This window comes from Petaurus breviceps, unplaced genomic scaffold, assembly GCF_028583685.1.
Source record: "Petaurus breviceps papuanus isolate PSGF00001 unplaced genomic scaffold, PetGlider_PUasm1.0 76, whole genome shotgun sequence".
NCBI lineage: Eukaryota > Metazoa > Chordata > Mammalia > Diprotodontia > Petauridae > Petaurus > Petaurus breviceps.
In genome coordinates this window covers 9,662,925-9,683,370 of record NW_027186473.1, presented here as the reverse complement: position 1 = coordinate 9,683,370, position 20,446 = coordinate 9,662,925, and the positions used below count along the sequence as shown (strand labels likewise).

Genomic DNA, 20,446 nt, shown 5'->3' with positions numbered 1-20,446 from the left:
GTAGAGGTCAGAGGGGTATGAGTGGAATCCACTCTGAAAAGGTCCTTCAACCATGATAAAACAACACATCTTCCTTCAGCTGACTCTCTTCACAGCCTGTATGTCACAAGGTCATAAGCACAAGACTTGTCTTTCACCACCTGCCTCTGTCCAAGATCTTTTGGGAGGTCACTCTTCAGTCATGAAAGAGACATTTTGATGAAGAGGTAAAATTCTTCCAAGCTTTTGTTTCTTCACCTGCAAAATATGAATAATGATAATATATGCACTATTGACCTCACAGGCTAGAAATGGGAGGAAAGTGCTTTTAAAAAGTGCTATATAATATAATTGTTTGTATTTTTGCAAATAATAATAAGTTCCTCTACATGCTTCTACAGGCATAAACTACTCTGTTTGGTAATTGGCAGCTGCTTCAATGATTTCTAGAGGCCAGAATCCCCACAGCTATAGGATCTGGGAAACATTATACTGAATATTACCGGCATTGGCCTTGAACATGGGTCCACTGTGTGACTTTTATTCACAGGGCTCACTCTACCAATCCCAGAAGGATGGCTGAAGAATAGAAGAAGGGAAATCCAAAATAGAACCCTACATATCTTGGCAAACACTTCACCAACCAAACCTAGATTAAGGCTAAATTAAAAAAAAAAAAGTAAGTCCTCTGGTTTTCCCAATTGGGTGTCAAGTGCTCAAATAAGTTATAAACCCCTTGTCCCATGGTACTTTGCACATGAGCCTAAAAGTGATGCACAGAGGGAACAGGAGTGAGATCCCTGGGCCTGCAATATAAACATAACGCAGCTAAAATAGTGTTTGTTTAATTTATAGAGAACTTCAGAGTTTTAACAGCCTTAAAGTCACAATGTAATCACTCTTGTTGTGGATTTAATTATGTGTTAACATTCCCTCCATCCCCCACCTCCCCCAAAAAAGATATTAAATTGGTTTGCCTGCTTTTGAGTTTCAATTACACTGGCTAGAGGGTCTTTCCATTCTCCTGAGTTTCATAGAAGGGATTTGGAAACACTGTAAAGCAGTCGCCACAGAGTTTTATAATACAGACATGGGTTTGCCAGTTCCCATATTAAATTTAGAAGCCAACTTGAGATTTAGCATTCTGCTCTCCTTTCTACCATAATTTAAGGACACCCCACATAGTCCTGCAAGATAGCTTTTTTGATCAAATGCTATTCATCTCTTTGAAATAAGTAGGGGATAAAACTATCTGTGAAGGGCAGAAATCTGTCCTTACATAAATTCAGTGCCAGACTCAAGTGGAGTTTGGAAAGGAATGATGACATGGCTGGTCTGACCACTTTCCTCAAAATGGAGAACATGGGAACAACCAACCATTCTGAGGAAGAGGCCTCAGTGACAAAGCCAAGGGAAGGAAGGAATGTCCAGAGTGAGGAGGTGAACAGGGACAGAGTAAACTTTGAGAATGAACAGGCTACTGAGACATGATAGAGAATGTCCAGGGAGTTAGGAGCAGAGCCCTGAGGAGAGAGGATACCAGCCAGGGCCACTCCATGGTTAGAGAACCAAGGGAGATTGGAGGTAGGTCAGGAGTCATGGGCCATGTTCCTCTAAAGCACTGAGAACTAGATATGAAAAAAAGGTAAAAACAGATCAGGAAAATCCATTGAGGGGCTGATGAATAAGGAAAACACTGAAAATTTTTGAAAAGAGGAGGCTGCCCATAGCATGAAACTAATACTGATAATCTCCACAATTGTAATCATTATAATAATGGGTGGTGAAATAAATGGAGAGCTAAGTCAACTGGATTCAGGGGCATGCTGGGACCAGATTAGAGGAGTTAATTTTAAATGTTCAGTGTGAGCATACCTCTGAAATCAGCAAAGATTACAAATTCAGGACTTGATTTATTGTTTGTTGATGGCACAGACTGAAAAAAAAGGATGGAGAAAATATTAAAAGAAATACAGGTTAAACTTAAAAATGTGTAATGTGAACACTCATCGCAGTGGGGAGCCAATTGGCCAGTTGTTAAACTCTTTACCAACACACTACTGCCTGCATTCAAGGTAAATCTTGACTCTGATGCATACTGGTTGTGTTACCTTGGGCAAATCACTTAACTTCTTAGTCTCCCAGGTCATTCTCTAAGACTGTAGGTTGCAGAGAAAGTGCACATCTGCATTACTAGAGTGTTGTTCAATGGGAGTTCCCTTCATGACAAAATCATACATCCAGTTTTTTTTAAAGGTGGTTTTTATAGAATGCTTTAAGGTTTTTAGAATGCTTTATCAATTAATTAGTAAGTATTTATTAGGCACTTGCTATGTGCCAAGCACATAGGTCCTACAAAGTGCTAGGGATACAAATATAAAGAATGAAACAAATCGTATTCCCAAGAAGCTTATATTCTAATAGGGGATACAAATACATATAAAATATTCATACATATCTTAATATAAAGTGAATAAATACAAATATGTACAAAATAGTTTTGGAGAGAGGGTACTATTGTGGGTGAAGTCAAGGGAAGGCTTCATGCAGAAGATCATGCTTGGGCTGCATCTCAATGGAAGAGGACTCTATGAAGTGGAGGTGAGGGGGGATGCCCCCCCAGGTATGTGGGACAGCTAGTGCAATGGTACAGATGGAGAAGATGGACCGTCAAGTGTGAGGAACAGAGAAGAGTCTAATACAGCTGTTTCACAGAGTATGCAGAGAGTACTGTCCAATGAGGTTAGAAAGATGGGTTGGGAACAGATTGGAAAGAGATTTAAAAGGTAAACAGAGTACTTTATAGTTTATCCTAAAGGAAAAAAAAGAAGGCTCTAGAGTTGATGGAGAGGAGTCCTGTGATCAGATGTGTGGATTTTAAGGAAAATCCTTTGGCAATGATGTGGAGAATAGACTGGAGAGGGGAGAAGGTTGAGGCAGAACTTTTCATATGAAAATTCTTGCAATGGTGCAATCCAGGGGTGATGGGGGCCTGAACTAAGACAGCAGCTGTAGGAATGGAGAGAAGAGGAGAAGTGTTGTAGAGGGAAAACAGCAAGATTTGACAACTGATGGGATGTGAGGGATGAGGGAGAGTGAGAAGAGGATATTGCTAAAGTTATGAACCTGGGAGAGTGGAAGGAGGGTGGTTCTTTCAATAGAAAAAAAGGAAGTTTGAAAGGGGTGAATGTTTAGGGGGGGAAACAATGAATTCCATTTTGGATATGTTGAGTTTAAGATATCTTCTGGATGTTAAGCTTGAAACATCTAATAAGCAATAGGTGATTTGATTCTGAAGCTCAGGAGAGAGACTGGGACTGGATTTAGAGATCTGAAGATCTATATGTCTGAAGAACAGTCACAGGTAGGAGCTGTGCTATGGATGGTGAGGAGGTGAAGGAGGAGTGATCATACAGATAGAAGAAAGACCAAAAATGAGTCAAGAAAAGCCAAAGAAGAGAGAGTATCTAAGAGGAGAGGTTCTTCAATACATGAAGCAGACAGGTTGAGAAGGACAAAAATTGAAGAAAAAAACATTAGATTTGTCCATTAAAAAATCAACAGTAACTTTTGAGAAGGTAGTTTCAGTTGGATGATGTGACTGGAAGCCAGATTGCAAAGGGAGAAGTCAAGGCCGTGTCTGTGTTGGGAGAGCAGGGCTTAGGAAGAAAAAGGAGATGTAGCCATTCAAGTTTGAAGGACTGTCATGTGGAATTAAGCAATCAATCATCCAGGACAGAGTAGTACCCTGAAAACCCAGAGAATCTCGATAATTAAGAAGAGGGTGCTCTGCAGTTTCAAATATGGTAGAAAGGATGAAAAGAAATAGACTGCCCTCAGAACAATGCCATGAGGTTAGTACTATTATTATCCCCATTTTACAGATAAGGAAACAGGCTCAAAGAGTAACCTCTTAACAGCAATATAGCTAATAAGTAGGTATCTAAGGATACATCCCTTCCTTAGGCCCCAATAATATAGCCTGGAGTGGGGTTGGGGGACAAAAAAAAAACATAGGCATGCATAACAGAGCCTGCCTGACTTAGATATTAATTTCCTCACTTTGTTTCTTTCCAAGGTGTCCCATCACCAGGCTTTGCTATTCACCCTGTAACTGCACCAACCTATGTGTGTCGAGTCCCTCTTTTAGAATGTAAGTTCCTTGAGGGGCTATGTGGCTTTTGTATTTGTGTCTACAGCTTTTAGTACAATACTTGGTACATAATAAGTACGTAATAAATGTTTTTTTTAATTTATTCATCTTCAGAAAATTTATTTTAGTAGTAGCCTTCAAATGTTTGCTGCTAGAAGCAAAACAATATGTGGTCCCCAAACAACTTCATATCCAGAATTAAGACTCCTAGTAGGAGTTATTTCCCAACAGGTAATGGTGACCAACCAATCAAAGCATTTGCAATATTAAAAATGATCTGCTTGCAGTTCTGTTCTCTTTTTCTCACTCAGACCTCAGACAACCTATTTGAAAAAAAGCTGGTTACAAAAATAAAGAAACAGAGTGAGCATAACTTTGAAGGACAATTTGTGCAACACCAGAAACCATACAGAAATGTGCGGTTAGTGATGCTTGATCTCACTAAATGAAAAAACAGGGTGTTTTCAAAGTGTCACATAAAAAAATGAAGAAATTATCAAGTCTCATTTACAGCACAGTGACATCTGTAGACCCAGCTGAACAACATTAGCCTGTGGACCACCGCATCATTACGAGCAGATGTTGCCTTCAAAGAAGTGAGACAAAAAGAGGGGTTGGGGGATGGGGTGATTTCTAAATATAATTTAAATATCTGTCTCATTACACAACTGGCCAGTGACTGAGATCTATATCATTATCTCAGATGCAGTTCCCCTTGACTGCCCTGACAGCCCTAATAAGTTTCAAACAGGCATGGCCTTCCCTCTCCTCAAACCCAATGGCCTTGGCAAGAAATCAGTGGAAAGGCAAAAAAATGAATTTCCTCTTCTTCCACTCTTCGGGATCTCTACAAACTGTTGTTTGCTGTTTGTTTTTCTTGTTCTTTTGGCACAATGACCTGCTTTCCCAGAAAAACCTTCATGGTATGGTGAAACTATGGTTGGGTTATCTCTAGGCAATCAACCAAAGACAAAAGCAACATGGGTGATTATATCCTTGAAGACATGCTAGAAAAGGCTGAGGTTCTTTTTCTTTGTTCTGCTTTGGAAGGGGGGAAAGATTAGGGTTAGAGATCTCTGTTTCTGTCTCTCCTATCTCTCTGTCTCTCTGTGTTTCTGTCTCTGTGTCTCTGTCTCTGTCTCTCTCTGTATCTCTCTGTTTCTCTCTCTGTCTCTGTCTCTGTCTCTCTGTGTCTCTCTCTGTCTTTCTGTCTCTCTGTGTCTCTCTGTCTCTGTCTATCTCTCTGTCTCTGTCTCTCTGTGTCTCTCTCTCTCTCTCTGTATCTCTCTTCCTTCTCCTCCAGTCCCTAATCTCATTTGTGCTTTCATTTTGCCTATGATTCCAGGGAGGTTTTCAATGTTTCTAAAACAGTGACCACTAGTAGTTCAGATAACTTATCTGATAGACTGAACTTTTCCAGGTCTATTTGGTAGGAGGGAAAATCAATGGGGGAAGAGAATGTTTTTCTCTTTGCATGGCAAGTAGTAGGAACTTAATTAATCATGGTTGAATTGTATTGAATTGAAGGTAACTGAATTGAATTGCATCACGAAAGGCAAGCATCTTGACTTATTCCCCCCACCCCAGTGTTTCCCTATGATCTACCTTTTTTTTTTTTTAAATTAAAAGACTTAGTTTTGCCAGATGCTATGCAAAATTCCCTGGTTTTATTTTGGAAATGAATACCTTCCAAACTCCTCTAGTTTATATAATGCAATAACTTTAATTGGTCACAAGATGTCAAATGAGAGATAACAAGTTAAGATATATTTGTGGCACTATAAATGGCAAGAAATCAACTACAACTTCAGGGATACCCATCCATGACTTGGAAAAACAACCAGCAGCACCAGGGCAAATAGGAAGCCAAGAACAGTTCCTTACTGCACATGGTCCCAGTTCTCTGCAAGAGTTCAACCTTCATCTGCTTGACTAATGCACAGAGTCTGCTTTATTTAACAGTGTTGATGCCCCCATTGCTTTCATCTGCAAAGCACCTCATCTGTATCATATGCATGGACTAAAGATTCAAATTAAAATTCTACTGGGGGAATCTAAGACAATTTCAAAGCATTTGGCAGGGATTTTTTTTTTCGTGCAGAAGACCTTTTATTTTGGTCTAGTTTAAGGTGAATTCAGTTCTTTGACTGAACTGGAAACCATTTCACCCTATAAAAAACCATGCTTTAGTCAACTTCTAATTATTTCACCTTCTGTCAGCAATAGGGAAAACAGCTTCTGGACACTGCAGTTTTTCAGTTAAAGAAAACAATAAAATGGAGCACTCAGCAAAAAGGGATTCCTATTTTAGGAGACACAGTGATGACTTTGAGGTGATGTTATCCCCATTTCACAGATGGGGAAACTGAGGATGATATCTAGGATCACACCCCTAGTAAGTGTCTGAAGCAAGAGCTAAATTCAGGCTGTCTGGACTCCAAGTCCAACCCTCTCTCTGCTGCATCACATCACTGCCCTTTCAGACTTGTAAGGGTGTTCATTTTACTGATGGATGGCAAAGCTTCCTCTGACTCCATGGGCAGTGCTCTTTCTACTGTAACAATACAACTTTTAGACAAAACAGGCTCTGCTTTTCTAAAACTTACAGTTTAGTTCAGAGGTATGTCACCAACTCATTTAACGAGGGCATTAAAGAAGTTTTAAAACAAAATTGTTATTGAGTTCCCAAATGAAATTATAGATGGGAGAAGACAACAACACCTTGAATCTGTGTAGGGCTTTTTTTGGTTGGTTGGTTGGTTGTTTGGGTTTTTGCCCATAGAGTTACAAATGCTTTTACGATGGGTATTTGTAATGGTAATGTAATTTTGAATTTGAAGATCCCTTTGTGTTGGCAAAAGTAGCAGGTATTTAACACTTAGTAACTGATCAAGCCTCTGATTGGGGGAACAGAAGGTATGAACTCTTGTCCCCTTGTCACTGACATAACAGGAAATTGGCTGAAGGAAGTGCATAATATTGTGTATATAAGAAAAGCCCCAGAGAGGCACAGTAAGAATTTCCTTGAGACCAAGATCTGGTGGCAGAGAAGCTACAGAAGATGGAGAACTGAGTCCTGAGAACTTGTGGTGATGGAGCTCCTTCTGAACAGGATCCCAGGAGCCCAGAGTCCAGAGCCAGGAGGCCAGGAACCCAGAATCCGGAGCCAGGAGCCCCGGAGCCCCAGAGCCCAGGAGCTAGGTGACTGAAGCATGACCAGGATGCTGAGACTTTCTTTGTTTGTGGCTTGGTTGAGCCTTGAATTCCTTGGAGCAGAAATGGTGAAGGATCTGACATGGACCAGACCCTGTGAATGCTAGTGTGGAGCAGGACCTCCCCAGAGAGCTGGTCAAGGAACTGGGAGCTATCTGCCATTGAATCCAGGTAGAATCTGGGACCATGGAAGGGGATCCAGGGAATCTGAGAACAGGCCCCAAGTCAAGATGAAGAAAAGACCTCTCCTTGGGTACTGAGTAATTATGGAATTATAGTTTACTAGTGACCTAAGTGGTGGAAGGTTTTGTGTATGATACTTAGTAAGACTTTACTGAATAAGTGACTGATTGTACTTTGAGTACTTTGACTGTTGTTATTGATTAGTGACTGATTGAGTTAATCAAGACTTTGCCCCAAGAGTGGAAGACTTTGACTATGTACTTTGACACTACTGATAAGTGACTGATTGAATTAACCTGAGTGACTATTTTGTGACTGATTGAATTCACTTGAGTGACTATTTTACTTTGAGACTATGTTGTGAATATTATACTGTGATTTTCTGTGATAAGTTGAAATATGGTGAATGCTGTATTTTGAATTATGCTATACCTTGATTTTCCATGGATATTTTGCTTTTGTTATGGAATAGAGTGATCACTATACTGAGTAATCAGAACCTTTAAAAAAGCTGTTCCCAGTAGCAGTTCTTCTGGAAAGCTTCTGTACATGACATTATATGGCATTGCTCATTCTCTTGTTGTCTTAGGGCTAATATTAACATAGGATGTCGACAGCCATAGATGCATAATAAATGCGCAAATATGAGGGAAAGGATTGAGACAGCTGATACTCTGATGGGATTCCACCTAAGAGATTTTATTTCTTGCCTTTCCAAGACCCTTCCTTTTCATTTGCATGGGAAACTGAAATTATTGAGTATGAGAGAAACAGAATAACTGAAGTCCTATAAAATTCTTGGGTCTTTGGGTTGTTTTTTTTTTTTTACAGAATCCCCTAAAGTTAGTCTTTAGGATCATAGCTTCCCTATAAGAAAATTAGGCAGGAGTTAAAAGGGTTTTTTAAACCCTAGGTGGGGCAGAAGATAGGGTGCTAGTCCTGGAGTCAGGAAGATCTTTTTTTTTTTTTTACCTCAGACACTTACTAGCTGTGTGATCCTGGGTAAATCACTTAACCTCTATTTGCCTCAGTTCCTCATCTGTAAAATGGATACACAGTAGCGAAGGAAATGGAGTGATTTCGCTCCAGTATCTTTGTCTAGCAAACATCCATGGGGTCACAAAGAGTCAGACACAACTGAACAATTCAACAACAACAAGTGTAAAGGGTCTGGCTCTCTAACGCTTAACATCTGAAAAATGAAGCTTAAGCATTTGAGTCCTAAGTTAAAAGAAACACAATAAAAAAAAAAAAGGAGTCTTCCTCTTATGTGGAAGAATAGCACTTCAACTAAGGTTCTCAACTGAAACTAGAAGCCATAATTGATCAACTGGTCAAGCATTTATTGAACCCCTTCCATGAGACAGTCAGTGTGCTAAGTACTGGGAATAAAAATACAAAGAATGAAACAATCCTTACTCCCAAGGAGTTTGCAACCTCGTATCAGTGTGGGCAGGACAAAAGTGAAGAGAATAAATACAAGATAGTTCTATGCAAGGGAGTGAAGGAGGGCACCAGCACAGGGGATCAGAAAAGGCTTCATGTAGGAGATGATGCTTGGACTTAGTCCTAAAGGAAAGGGGGTTCTAAGAGGCAGTGGTAAGGAGAGAGCACAATCCAGGCACGGGGGAAGCCAATGAAAAAGCATGCAGACAAGAAATGGAATGTTGTGCATGAGATAATCTGGTGGGACTACAGAGTGTAGGAAGGAAAGGAAATTTTTAAAAGTTGGGAAACAGAACGTGAGAGGTCATGGCCTCCCTAGGGACCCCTAAGGGTGATAAGGACTCTCCCTTCACCAGACAGGCTTCTTCATGTCAGGGGTGAAGTGGGGTTAACCAGCACTTGGCCATTTGGTGCACAGGCTGCCTTGTAGAGACAAGGGTTTCCAGTACCTCTAGTATTTGGAATTCTTGCCCGGGAAGGATGCAAAGTCTTTTATATTCCAAGGAGCTCATAAGCATGGGAGGCAGGGAAGGGTTGAGCTGATACAGTTAATCATGAGTCTTAGAACTAGGAAAATAAAATCTAGTACAAAACTAAAAAATTTCTAGCACGTTTTACCAGATTGTGGGTATTAAGGTGTATTTTCTTTTTTTTTTTTAAGCAATCGGGGTTAAGTAACTTGCCCAAGGTTACACGGCCAGTTATTTCTGGGTGTGGTGCTGAGTGTCTGAGCCCAGGATTCGATCTCCAGGTCATCCCAACATTGGAGCCGGTGCTCTTACTCCCTGAGCCACCTGGCCGCCCCTAAGGTGTATTTTCTTTAAAGATTTCCAGTAAGATTACACAGGATTTATCCACAGAAGAAAACAGAAGCTCAGTCATGTGGTATAAACCACTGCTTTGAGGGGAGGAATGGTGGAAATATTTTTCCTCCCAATGTTCCTGAGTTTTCTGGATTGGGGTAAGGACAGTATATAGTTAATTTTCCTCCCACTGAAGCTCCTATCATTTTTACTTCCCATTAGCTACATATATGAGTAATATTTGGATGAACTAGAGCCTTGTAAATTGCGGTGAGTGGAATCATAGTTTCTCTAGAGTAACTGAGCAATAAAAACACTCCTCTTAGTAACCTAAAGCTAGAGTTGTTGACATCTGCTTTTGGAGCATGAGATGGGCTTAATGTTTCCTTAATATGTTTCCCACAAAGTAATTCTGGACTGTCCAAGTGTCTCCACTAAACTCCACCTCTCATGCTTCACTGTGGTGAAGGAAGTGACTTCTGAATTTTCAGAGGCCATGTCAATGGGCTCCAACTTCTGTCAGGTCTTGCCATGACGGAGAAAGTTTTGATGAGCAGAACCAGAAGAAAAATCTATATTTTGACACCAATATCATATATTTTTTAAAATGAGCCATTTTGAAAAACTTAGGGATTCCAATCAATTAAATGATTAACCATCATTCCACAGGACTTATAAGGAAGAATGTTGTCCACTCATGTCAGAGGGATAATAGAGCAATATGCAGAATAAGAAAGGCAGTTTTGGATGGGACCATTGTAAGAATCTGTTGTGCTTGACCACTTATGTGATATGGGGGTCCTTTATTTTTTTCTGTGTTTCTACCTGCTTTTCAAAAGTAGATAGGAGAAGTGGGGAAGTGGGAATGATGAGGTTTAAGGAAGATTGGTCTTCCTGACTCCAGGCACAGCAACTCTAACTACTGTGTCATCTAGCTGCCCTAGGTCACATGTTTAAGGTAAATAATTGGTGCTTAGGAAGCTCCTTGAGGGAGAGGGGAAGAGAGGTGAAGCTTACCTTGACTTGGAGAATGCCTGAGACCTCAGACTGTGACCCACTTTGGGCACCAAAGAAATTATGAGGTTTGAGGAGGGTTGAGAAATTTAGGGACCCCTCAAGGACTGAAGTACAAGAGAGGGTAATCTGGAATGAATTCACGGACTCAAGTATTCTTTAAACCAAGGTGGCAAAGGTTTATGGTAACACCAATATAGCGGGTAGAACTCCTTAAGGAGCTTGCATTCCTTAAAGAACTTGCAACTTAGCAGGAATGATGGTAAAGTTTATATAGGAAAAGAGAGAATTATCTGACAGATATGCTAATTAGGTGATAACTTACAACCTTGGTCACAGGCATCATTCACTACTGGTAACCAGGGGAAGGGGTTTCTCAGGGGTGTATTTTTGATCTGTTATGTGTAACAAGATAGCTTTGAGAGTTGACTTCTATAATGACCTCTGGATCAAATATGACAATTTTGGAAATCAATACATGATAATTCTGTGGTTACAAGATAGTCCTATTTTTCCAAGAGAATTTCTTCAGAGGTCAGTTTGTTCTTGTGATGGGGGAAGATATTTTGTTTTACTGGGGTCCACTCATGAATAATTGTGGGGAAAGGCAGTTTGTCTTAATGGGGCCCACTCATGAGTTATTGCTAGGTATAGTGTCCATGGGCTAGGGAGAAAACTGTCAGGGATAGTGTTTTGAGGCTAGGGAGAAATGTGATTTTTAAAACTGGGGTCCAAGCACAGACACCCAAGCACTCCATCAGGAGAAAACTAAATTCTTGATAATTGAAAACACATAATAATAAAAAGAAACTCTTTGAAGATGAGCCTGCCAAAAGATTGTATATCTGTCACATAAGGACCAGACTACCTAAATTTGAAAAGGATCATCATGGGACTGACCACAGGAAAATAAAATTTTCAACCACAGCAACTCAGGCAGACCCTCTACCAGGTCATAGAAGGGGTTTGGTAGAGGCAGTACCTACAAATTAAATTACATATTCTTGCATATTCTTGTGTATGTATTGAAAGGGGGTACATATGGCTATTGGCTTGAGTGGTTTTGGGTTTTTTTTGTCTAAATTTGACTCAGATAAAATTCCACATGCATTGAGTTATTCAAGGCAGCTCCCTAATCTCTTCAATAAGCCCTAGTCAAGACTTTGTTTGGGATTTTAATTATACCTTTCAGTGAAGGGTGTAGGTACAGTCCTTGGGGCCTACAGGAAGAGGAGTTTCACTCATGTCAGCCGAGAATTTGTAGGCTGTAGCCACCCTTATAGCTCAAATGCTTCTAGAAGAAACCACCTATAAAAGGGATATACAATGAGTTACTCCTCCCACAAAAATCAATTAATCAGTCAACAAGTACTTATTAAGTTCCTACCTGTATCAAATTAAAAACTGGGAATACAAAGACAAAAATTAAATATTCTTTGTCTTCAAGATGTTCACAGTCTAATAGAAGAGAGAAGGGTCAAAGACTACTGATTCTGGCTTCAATGAAACCCATTCTACAGGAGGCACCAAAGGATTTGTTCATAGTATGGATTAATAATAATCCTCAATAAGAGAATTTGTTCCGTAAAACTTGGACTCAGGCAAAAGGCTTCACCCAAGGTCCTAGGCCTCAGGTTTCCCACCCCTGGTCCATACCAGCCATAGGGAGACACAATCAAAATCTCAAACAAATCTCATCACCCTGAAGTTTCTTTAGTTGGTCACAAAACTCTCCTTATCAATTACCTATAGAATCTAGAGTCAAACTGTTCAACACCACAGTGCCTGTTATTCTCTCTCAGTTCAATGAAGTAAAAAAGCACAACGTCAATGTGCTTATTCAGAACTAATTCTAAGGATCAGAAAGTTCTTCGCCTCTAGGACTGCATTTTGAAGGCATTTCCTTCAAGAGAGCACAACTCTCTGTAAATAGATTTAGCATTTGGGGTTAATAGTATGTATGGGTAAAAAGAGAAATTTGTCTCCAGGAAAAGCCTTGCAGTTGACACTTTTCTGTCTTGGCCACATGGCTAAAGAAATCTAGAGAATGTCTAGACCAGTGCCTCTCCCCAGGATATGAAGCCCCTTGCCCTCACTAGAGAATGCAGAGCATTATACATGTGGGTAATAGTATAGGTTACCATGAAAAAAAACATTTAAACTAGAAACCAATTGAGAAGAGACAGAATGACATTTTAAAAGCATAAAGACAGCTAGGTGGTGAAGTAGATAGAGCACTGGGCCCAGAGTCTGGAAGACTCTATGTAGCTCAGTTGTGAGTATGATGGTCCCACATAAATTGAGAGGATGCTTTCAATTGTTAAAAGACAGCCCAGGAATGAAATGTGAAGAGTATAAATGTAAACCTGAAGTGTTTAACTGCCTCCTCATGCTACTCACAAACGTGTGTACTTTGTCCACATGAGAGAAGTAGGAGTTACTTCTATGCCAAGCACCCATTTTTACCTTAAACATGTCATCTAGGGCACAATGGTTAGAGCTGCTGGGCCTGGAGTCAGGAAGACAAATCTTTCTGAGTTCAAATCTAGCCTCAGATACTTATTAACTGTGTGACCCTGGACAAGTCACTTAACCCTGTTTGCCTCCGTTTCCTCATCTGTAAAATGAGCTGGAGAAGGAAATGACAAACCACTCCAGTGTCTTTGCCAAGAAAACCCCAAATGGGGCCACCAAGATTTGGACACAACTGAAACAATTGAACAACAACAAAAGGTGTTTACTAGAAGCTGTTACTCTCATCAAAAGATATAGGGCTTCATCTGACTCAGGGACAAGGGCACAGGGATTATACCACCCAAGTCTCATGTTTTGAAACATGTCAATGCCGATTCAGTTATACAAGCCCCTCTAATGATCCATCTATGTTCTCCTAAGTTTTTCTGCACAGATGAGAATCTGTCCAGCTTAATGACCACCAGCGAAGAGGATTATACAACTTTGTTTCAGAATTAATTCCAATAATCAGAAAATCCTTTATTATCTCTAACCTTGGCCTCTGCAGTTACAGTTTGATGGCATTCCCTTCACGTGTGTAATCAGTGAGAATGAAAGGCAGCTAGCCAACTCTTACCCTGTGGTCTTCACAGGCTTTAAACTCATTTACTTCCAATGGCTGTGGATGTTGATCCAAAAAGCACTAATCAGCTTTGGCCCTGGTTACCATGGAGATGAATTTTCTCCCATTGCACTTCCACAACAGTTGAGATCAACCAAGGCCTTCATGCTAGAACATCCTGTGTCAGGGGACCGGACCTGGCTACCCATCTGCTCATACTCGTACTTCTCTCTGCAAAGAAGAAATATGTAAGCAGGTGTCGGCTTGGCCCACAGGAGGGCCATTAGGGTTACCAAGATGACCCAGCAGCTTCTGTACTGGGAGAAATTAATAAAACGAACTCATGAAATGATTATGTGAACTGAGCTGAAAGAAAATGGAGACTTTCCTTCCAGGCAAGGAAAAGTGGAGCAGATTCCAAATGACAGACGCCTAACACTAGAATCATTGCCCTTGGAAAAGAACTTTCAAATACAAGGTAAACCAAAAGTCTTAATGTAGTTTTAAGTCTTAGTAGTTTAAAATATAGTATATATTTTCTATGGTAAATCTTTTCATTTGAGTCTTGCAACAATGACTGGTGCCTGACACATAGTAGGTGTTTAATAAATACTTGTTGGTTGAATAAAAATAGATGATAGGTTGGGTACTTAATATTATTCTCATTTTACAGATGAAGAATAAGGACCAGGGTAGTTAAAAGGCTCTTGCCCAAGGTCACACAGCTAGCTAGCAGAAGAATTCAAGACTTTAAACTCCCAGCCCAGTGCTCTTTCAACCACAAGTCAGTGAAGGTAGGAGACACTACATTCTATGCCAAAGACAAACCTAACCCTACCCTACCTCACCTATGTAGGTGCATTGCAGAGTGAAATCTACCACAGCTTCCAAAGGCCAGGTGAGGCTTCTTATTCCAACTCCTCATGATTTCTATGGGACAAAGGTCCTGGGAACACAAGAACTAAGAAGGTCACATAAACCAGGCACCTTGCCATCAAGTGTTCTTTCCATGGTAACAAATGTCAGCTGTTCTCTACCAGTTTTCACAAAACCTTCTAAAATGTCAGACAACGGTCAAGATGGCAGAGTAGAAGCAGGACCTCCTCCGGGCTCTGGCTTCCACTTTCCCCAATCCATGTAAAAGGGGACTCTAAACAAACTTTGGAGCTGTAGAACCCACAAAATGACACAGAGAAGCTAACCTCCCGCTGAGGACAGCCCGACAGGCACTCTGGGAGCCGAGCTCCACCCGAGGCTTTAGCCCCAGGGCAGGCCTGACCAGCCCCTGGCCAAGGGACTCCAGATCAGCAGCAGCTGTAGCCATTTCCAGATTTATAAACACATAGATGTGAAGGACAAAGTGAGAGGTCAGTGCAGTCTGGACTTTGGGACCCAGTGGTTGGGAGTGCAACAGCTTTTACCCCCAGGGCGAGAAGCCGCTGAGCCGCCTTGGTTCAGCCGGTGCCACGTTGCAGCTTCAGCTCTTGGCCTGCAGAGTATAGGGGGACCAAGTGACCAGTCTGAGGGGTAGTCGCTCTTGCTTTAACCTGCTTGGATCTGGATTGCAGTCTAGGGTGGAGGTCCTGGGGTGTGTGACCAGTTTGCCAGAGCGTGTGGAGACCTCAGAGAGGGCACACATCTAATACCTCTGGCAGCTGAGAAAACCCCAGCGTTTGGGACAAAAGCTCCCCTTTCTGGTGGCAGAGTCCTACTGTGGCAAAAAGCCCAGGGTCAAGTGACTGAGGGGAGACATGACCAGACAAAGGAAGCAAAACAAACAGAAGATTCCAACATTAGACTCCCATTTGGGGGACAAAAAGGAGCAAAGCATGGAACAGGAGGAAGACAGTGAAGTCAGAACTCCTGCACCAAAAGCTTCCAAGAAAAATACAAGCTGGTTACAGGCCATAGAGGACCTTAAGAAGCAGATAAGAGAAGTGGAGGAAAAATTGGGAAGAGAAATGAGAAAGATGCAAGAAAATTATGAAATGAGAGTCAACAGCCTGACTGAGGAAAATCACAGCTTAAAAAATAGACTAACTCAAATGGCAAAAGAGGCTCAAAAAGGCAATGAGAAGAAGAATGCCTTAAAAAGCCAAATTTGCCAGATGGAAAAAGAATCACAAAAGCTCACTGAGGAGAATCATTCCTTCAGAATTAGATTGGAACAAATGGAAGCTAATGACTTTATGAGAAATCAAGATACTATTAAACAGATCCAAACAAATGAAAGAATAGAAGGCAATGTGAAATATCTCATGGGAAAAACCACTGACCTGGAAAATAGATCCAGGAGAGATAATTTAAAAATTATTGGATTACCTGAAAGCCATGATCAAAGAAAGAACCTAGAAATCATCCTCCAAGAAATTCTCAAGGAAAATTGCCCTGATGTTTTAGAACCAGAAGGCAAAATAGAGGTTGAAAGAATCCACCAATCACATCCTGAAAAAGATCCCAAAAAGAAAACTCCTAGGAATATTATACCCAGGTTCTGGAATTCCCAGATCAAGGAGATAATATTACAAGCAGCCAGGAAGAAACAATTTGAATATTGTAGAAATACAATCAGGATAACACATTTCATGGCAGCTTCTACACTGAAGGATCGAAGGACCTGGAACAGAATATTCCAGAGGTCAGAGGAGCTGGAATTAAAACCAAGAATCACCTACCCAGCAAAACTGAGTATAATGTTTCAGGGGAAAACATGGTCATTCAGTGGAATAGAGGACTTTCAAGCATTCTTAATAAAAAAACCAGAGTTGAATTTGACATCCAGATACAAGAAGGAAGAGAAGCTTGAAAAGAAATCATAAGGAACTTATCAAAGTTTAACTATTAACATTCCTACATGAAACAACGATAATGGTAACTGAAGAAACTTTTCTCAGTATGTAAATAGTTGAAGGGAATAGAAATATATATATGTCTATATCAGAGGGTATATGGGCATATGAATACATATGTGAATGTGTGTATATATGTTTACAGGTATACATAGATAGAGGGCACAGGACCAATTTAATAGGAAGGGATGATACTTAAAAGGGGAAATTAAGAGGTGAGAGAGGAATATAATGAGAGGAGATGGAGAGAGACAGAATGGGGTAAACTATCTCATAAAGAAGAGGCAAGGGTAAAGGGTCACAATGTAGGGGAAGAATAGGAAGGCAAAAGGGAATGGGTCAACCTTATTCTCACTGAATTTGGCTCAGGGAGGGAATGAAAAACACACTAAATAGGGTATCTAACACTACAGGAGAGTAGGGGGTGAAGGAAATGAGAGGGGGGATGATGGAAGGGAGGGCAGGCTTGGGAGGGAGGGAAATTGGACGCACTCACTTTTGGAAAGGGACGGGATCAAAGTAGAGAATAGAACAAGTGGGTGGTGGGATAGAAGGGAGGGAAATATAGTCAGTCTTTTACAATATATCTACTATGTTAATGTTTTGCATTAACTACACGTATACAATCTATACTGAACTGCTCATCTTCCCAGTAAGGGTAGGTGACGAGGGAGGAAGGGAATGGATCTGGAATTCAAAGTTTTAAAATAAAATGTTTAAAATTATATATACATATATACTATTATTAATACTATCTTACATGTAATTGGGAAAGAAGATATACAGGCACTGAGGCATAGAGATCCACCCACCATGCCCTACTGGAAAAGTCTAAGGGGGTATGGGAGAAGATATGGGAGAGAGCAGATTGGAGGAGGGGATATCCTGTGGGACTGCTATTCTGGGGTGGTGGGTAGGGGAAAAACGGGGAGAAAATGTGTAACTCAAAATCTGGTGGAAATTAATGATGTAAATCAGAAGTAAATAAAGCATTTGAAAAATGAAAAAATAAAATAAAATGCCAGACACCGTTTCTTTCTCCATTTTTGTCAAGGTTACTTTCCCAAATTTCCCTACCTCCCACAAGGGGCTTCAGTATAGTGACATTGAGCTGATCACATAACTTGTAAATCACATAACTGAGAGCTAAGCCATTATAACATTCACCATATTTTTTCTCCACCAACTTTTCTGGCAACTCAAGGAAGCCACAAACTTGAATATAAAATCAAAATCACAGAATGTTAGACCTGTGAAGAGAAATTAGGAGGAGAAATTAGGGATCATATAATAAATATATTGCAGTCAGAGCTTGAACCAAGGTCCTCTGGTTCTAAGTCTGGTACTCTTCCCCCTCCCTCCCCCCATGCTTGCTTCCACACTGAACACAATTTCTTTCCAATCTAACCTTCAAATATGTGCTTATCAACCTTCTAAGTTACTGCCAGATACTAGAAAGAACCAAAAAGGCACAATGCAACTTTCTGGGGCCTAGGGGCCTGAGCTGGGCTCCCATCACCTGGAAATGGAGAAACAAAGCTGAAATTCCGTTTCAGAATTGGGCTCTCCCAAAGCTGTGGGCTTCCAGCTGCTCAGCTCAAAGTTTCTTACATTCCACTGCCTGCTTAGTGGCCTGTCAGCTCCAGTTTCATGTCAGGCTGAATCTGGTCTTGATTAGTGCCCTAGCCTCAGGAAGGCCATCTTGTAGTCAGCAATGCTTTCCCTGGTTAACGAGCCCCTCTAGCTCCTCCCAGAAAACCCTATAAACTGTCTGCCCCTCACTCCAGTCAGGCTCCAAGGGAAACAAAAGCCACACACTACCTGTGTTTATAGATTTGATTTAATTGAGTTTTTAGTTATTAAAAGTGAGACCAGTTGGGAAGGGATTTAGTGAATCAAGAATTAGAATAACACGTCATTGAAGGGGAAAAAATTCTCCAAAGTCTCCCAAAGCCAATTAGTGTGTGTTTTGGAGGTGAGGGTGGGGGTCAAATTGTGCCTGAGAGAGGCCTCTTTGCTCTTGGTCTAGATTTTAATAAGGGAGTTGGGGGGGAGGTTGTGGCTCCATAAGTTTCCTTAAGCTTCCACAGCAGTAGAGCAGAGTGGAGAGGATAATGAGAACTCGTTTAGCAAAGCAATTCCATTAGGACCAGAAAGAACTTTACTTCTAAGAAACAGGCTGCTCTTTGCAACCAGGATGAAGATCACAAACATGGAAACCCAAAATATAGCCTTTCTCCCATTGAAGCTCCAGACTAGATTGGAAATGAAGCCAATTGCTTCTAGAGATTCATGTTAAGGGGGTCTTCAAGGACAATCTTGTGAATGTAGAATTGGTGTCTGGCTTTCTTGGCTAATTGCAGCTCCCCCACCCCTACCCCATCCCCTGCCAAAAAAAAAACATCCTCTATGCTTCAGAGGAGTTACTGTGCAGTCCCTCCCACCTTGTAAATCATGGCTATTTGGCTATCTCATGTGCAATTTTTCCTATTGGCTGTTGAAGCTATGCAATTAGGGCATCAATACTCCTGGTTTTAAAATTCCTGCCATCTTTCTGCCTCACCAGTGGTATCATTTGCCCAGGGAAATTCCCTATGGTCAGATGTCATATTGGAACTAATCCTCTACCACTATTCTGGTAGGGTTATTTCATAGTCATTTCCTCCGGGGAGAGGAACCATCCATGTGTTTTAACTCTAGCTCACAAGGTAGTGCCATGAGACAGATAATGTTACAGCAGGTAACTGGTAACCTGTCTATTGTATGTTGCACTGGGTTGACCAATGGTGCTACCCGTGACAGTGGAGTTTCTCTATGCAGGCCCTGGGCTCAAGACCATGGCTCAATCAAGGGAGCTACAGGCCAGAAATCACTACAGAAGGAAAAAGTATTAAAAGCAAGGGAAATCAAATAATGAGTAATCATAACAAAGAAGAAAAATAGAACTGGAGAGACTTTCTGGCTGCGGCAAGGAAGAATGGGGCTCCCCATTACACATAGAGGATAGATATCTGGCTTCAAAATCAGAAGGATCTTGATGGTGTGTTCAAAACTCACCTAGGATATATTCTAGCTGTGTGAACCATAGCAAATAACTTAGTCTCTCTGTGCCCCTGGGCAACCACTTAAATCTCTAAATTGTGGGGTAGCTGTTGATCTGCATTGTAGAGGAAGTTTCCTCATTGGGAGTTCCCTAAAAACAATGATACCACAAGCCTAAAAACATTTTTAAATGTGAAATATCACACTTGGGTTCAAGGAATTAATTGCAAAAGTGTGGGATGGAGGAGACATAGCTGAGTTTGTATGAAAAAGAGTGGAAGGTTTTAATGAACTGCAAACTCAATGCGAGTCAACAATGTCACACAGTAATCACAAAAAATAATTTCATCTTAGACTTTCTTAACAGGGAAATCATGTCCAAGATGAGAGAGATGCCCCAGTCAGAGCATAACTAGAATATTTAGTTATAGGAACATCATTTTAGGATGGCTATTGATAAATTGAATCATGTCCAGGGGGATGTGACCAGGTCACAAGAAGCCTGGTTACCATATAACATAAGAATCAGTTGAATGAACTAGTAATATTTAGTTCAAAGAAAAGGAAAGGAAGGAAAAAGGGAAGGAAGGAAGGAAGGAAGGAAGGAAGGAAAAGAGAGAAAGAAAGAGAGAAAGAAAGAGAGAAAGAAAGAAAGAAAGAAAGAAAGAAAGAAAGAAAGAAAGAAAGA

The 20,446-nt window shown here is 40.8% G+C and overlaps 1 protein-coding gene across 1 annotated transcript in view; it reads right to left on the bottom strand.

The window, feature by feature from the left end:
• Positions 1–328: 328 nt before the first annotated feature.
• Positions 329–20,446, bottom strand: part of SPATA18 (spermatogenesis associated 18) — an 82,326-nt gene continuing 62,208 nt past the window's right edge. The window contains exon 18 of the mRNA XM_069105220.1: positions 329–639. Within this exon, the coding sequence (XP_068961321.1) occupies positions 426–639 (214 nt within the window). The 3' untranslated portion in view covers positions 329–425. The remainder of the gene's footprint in view (positions 640–20,446) is intronic.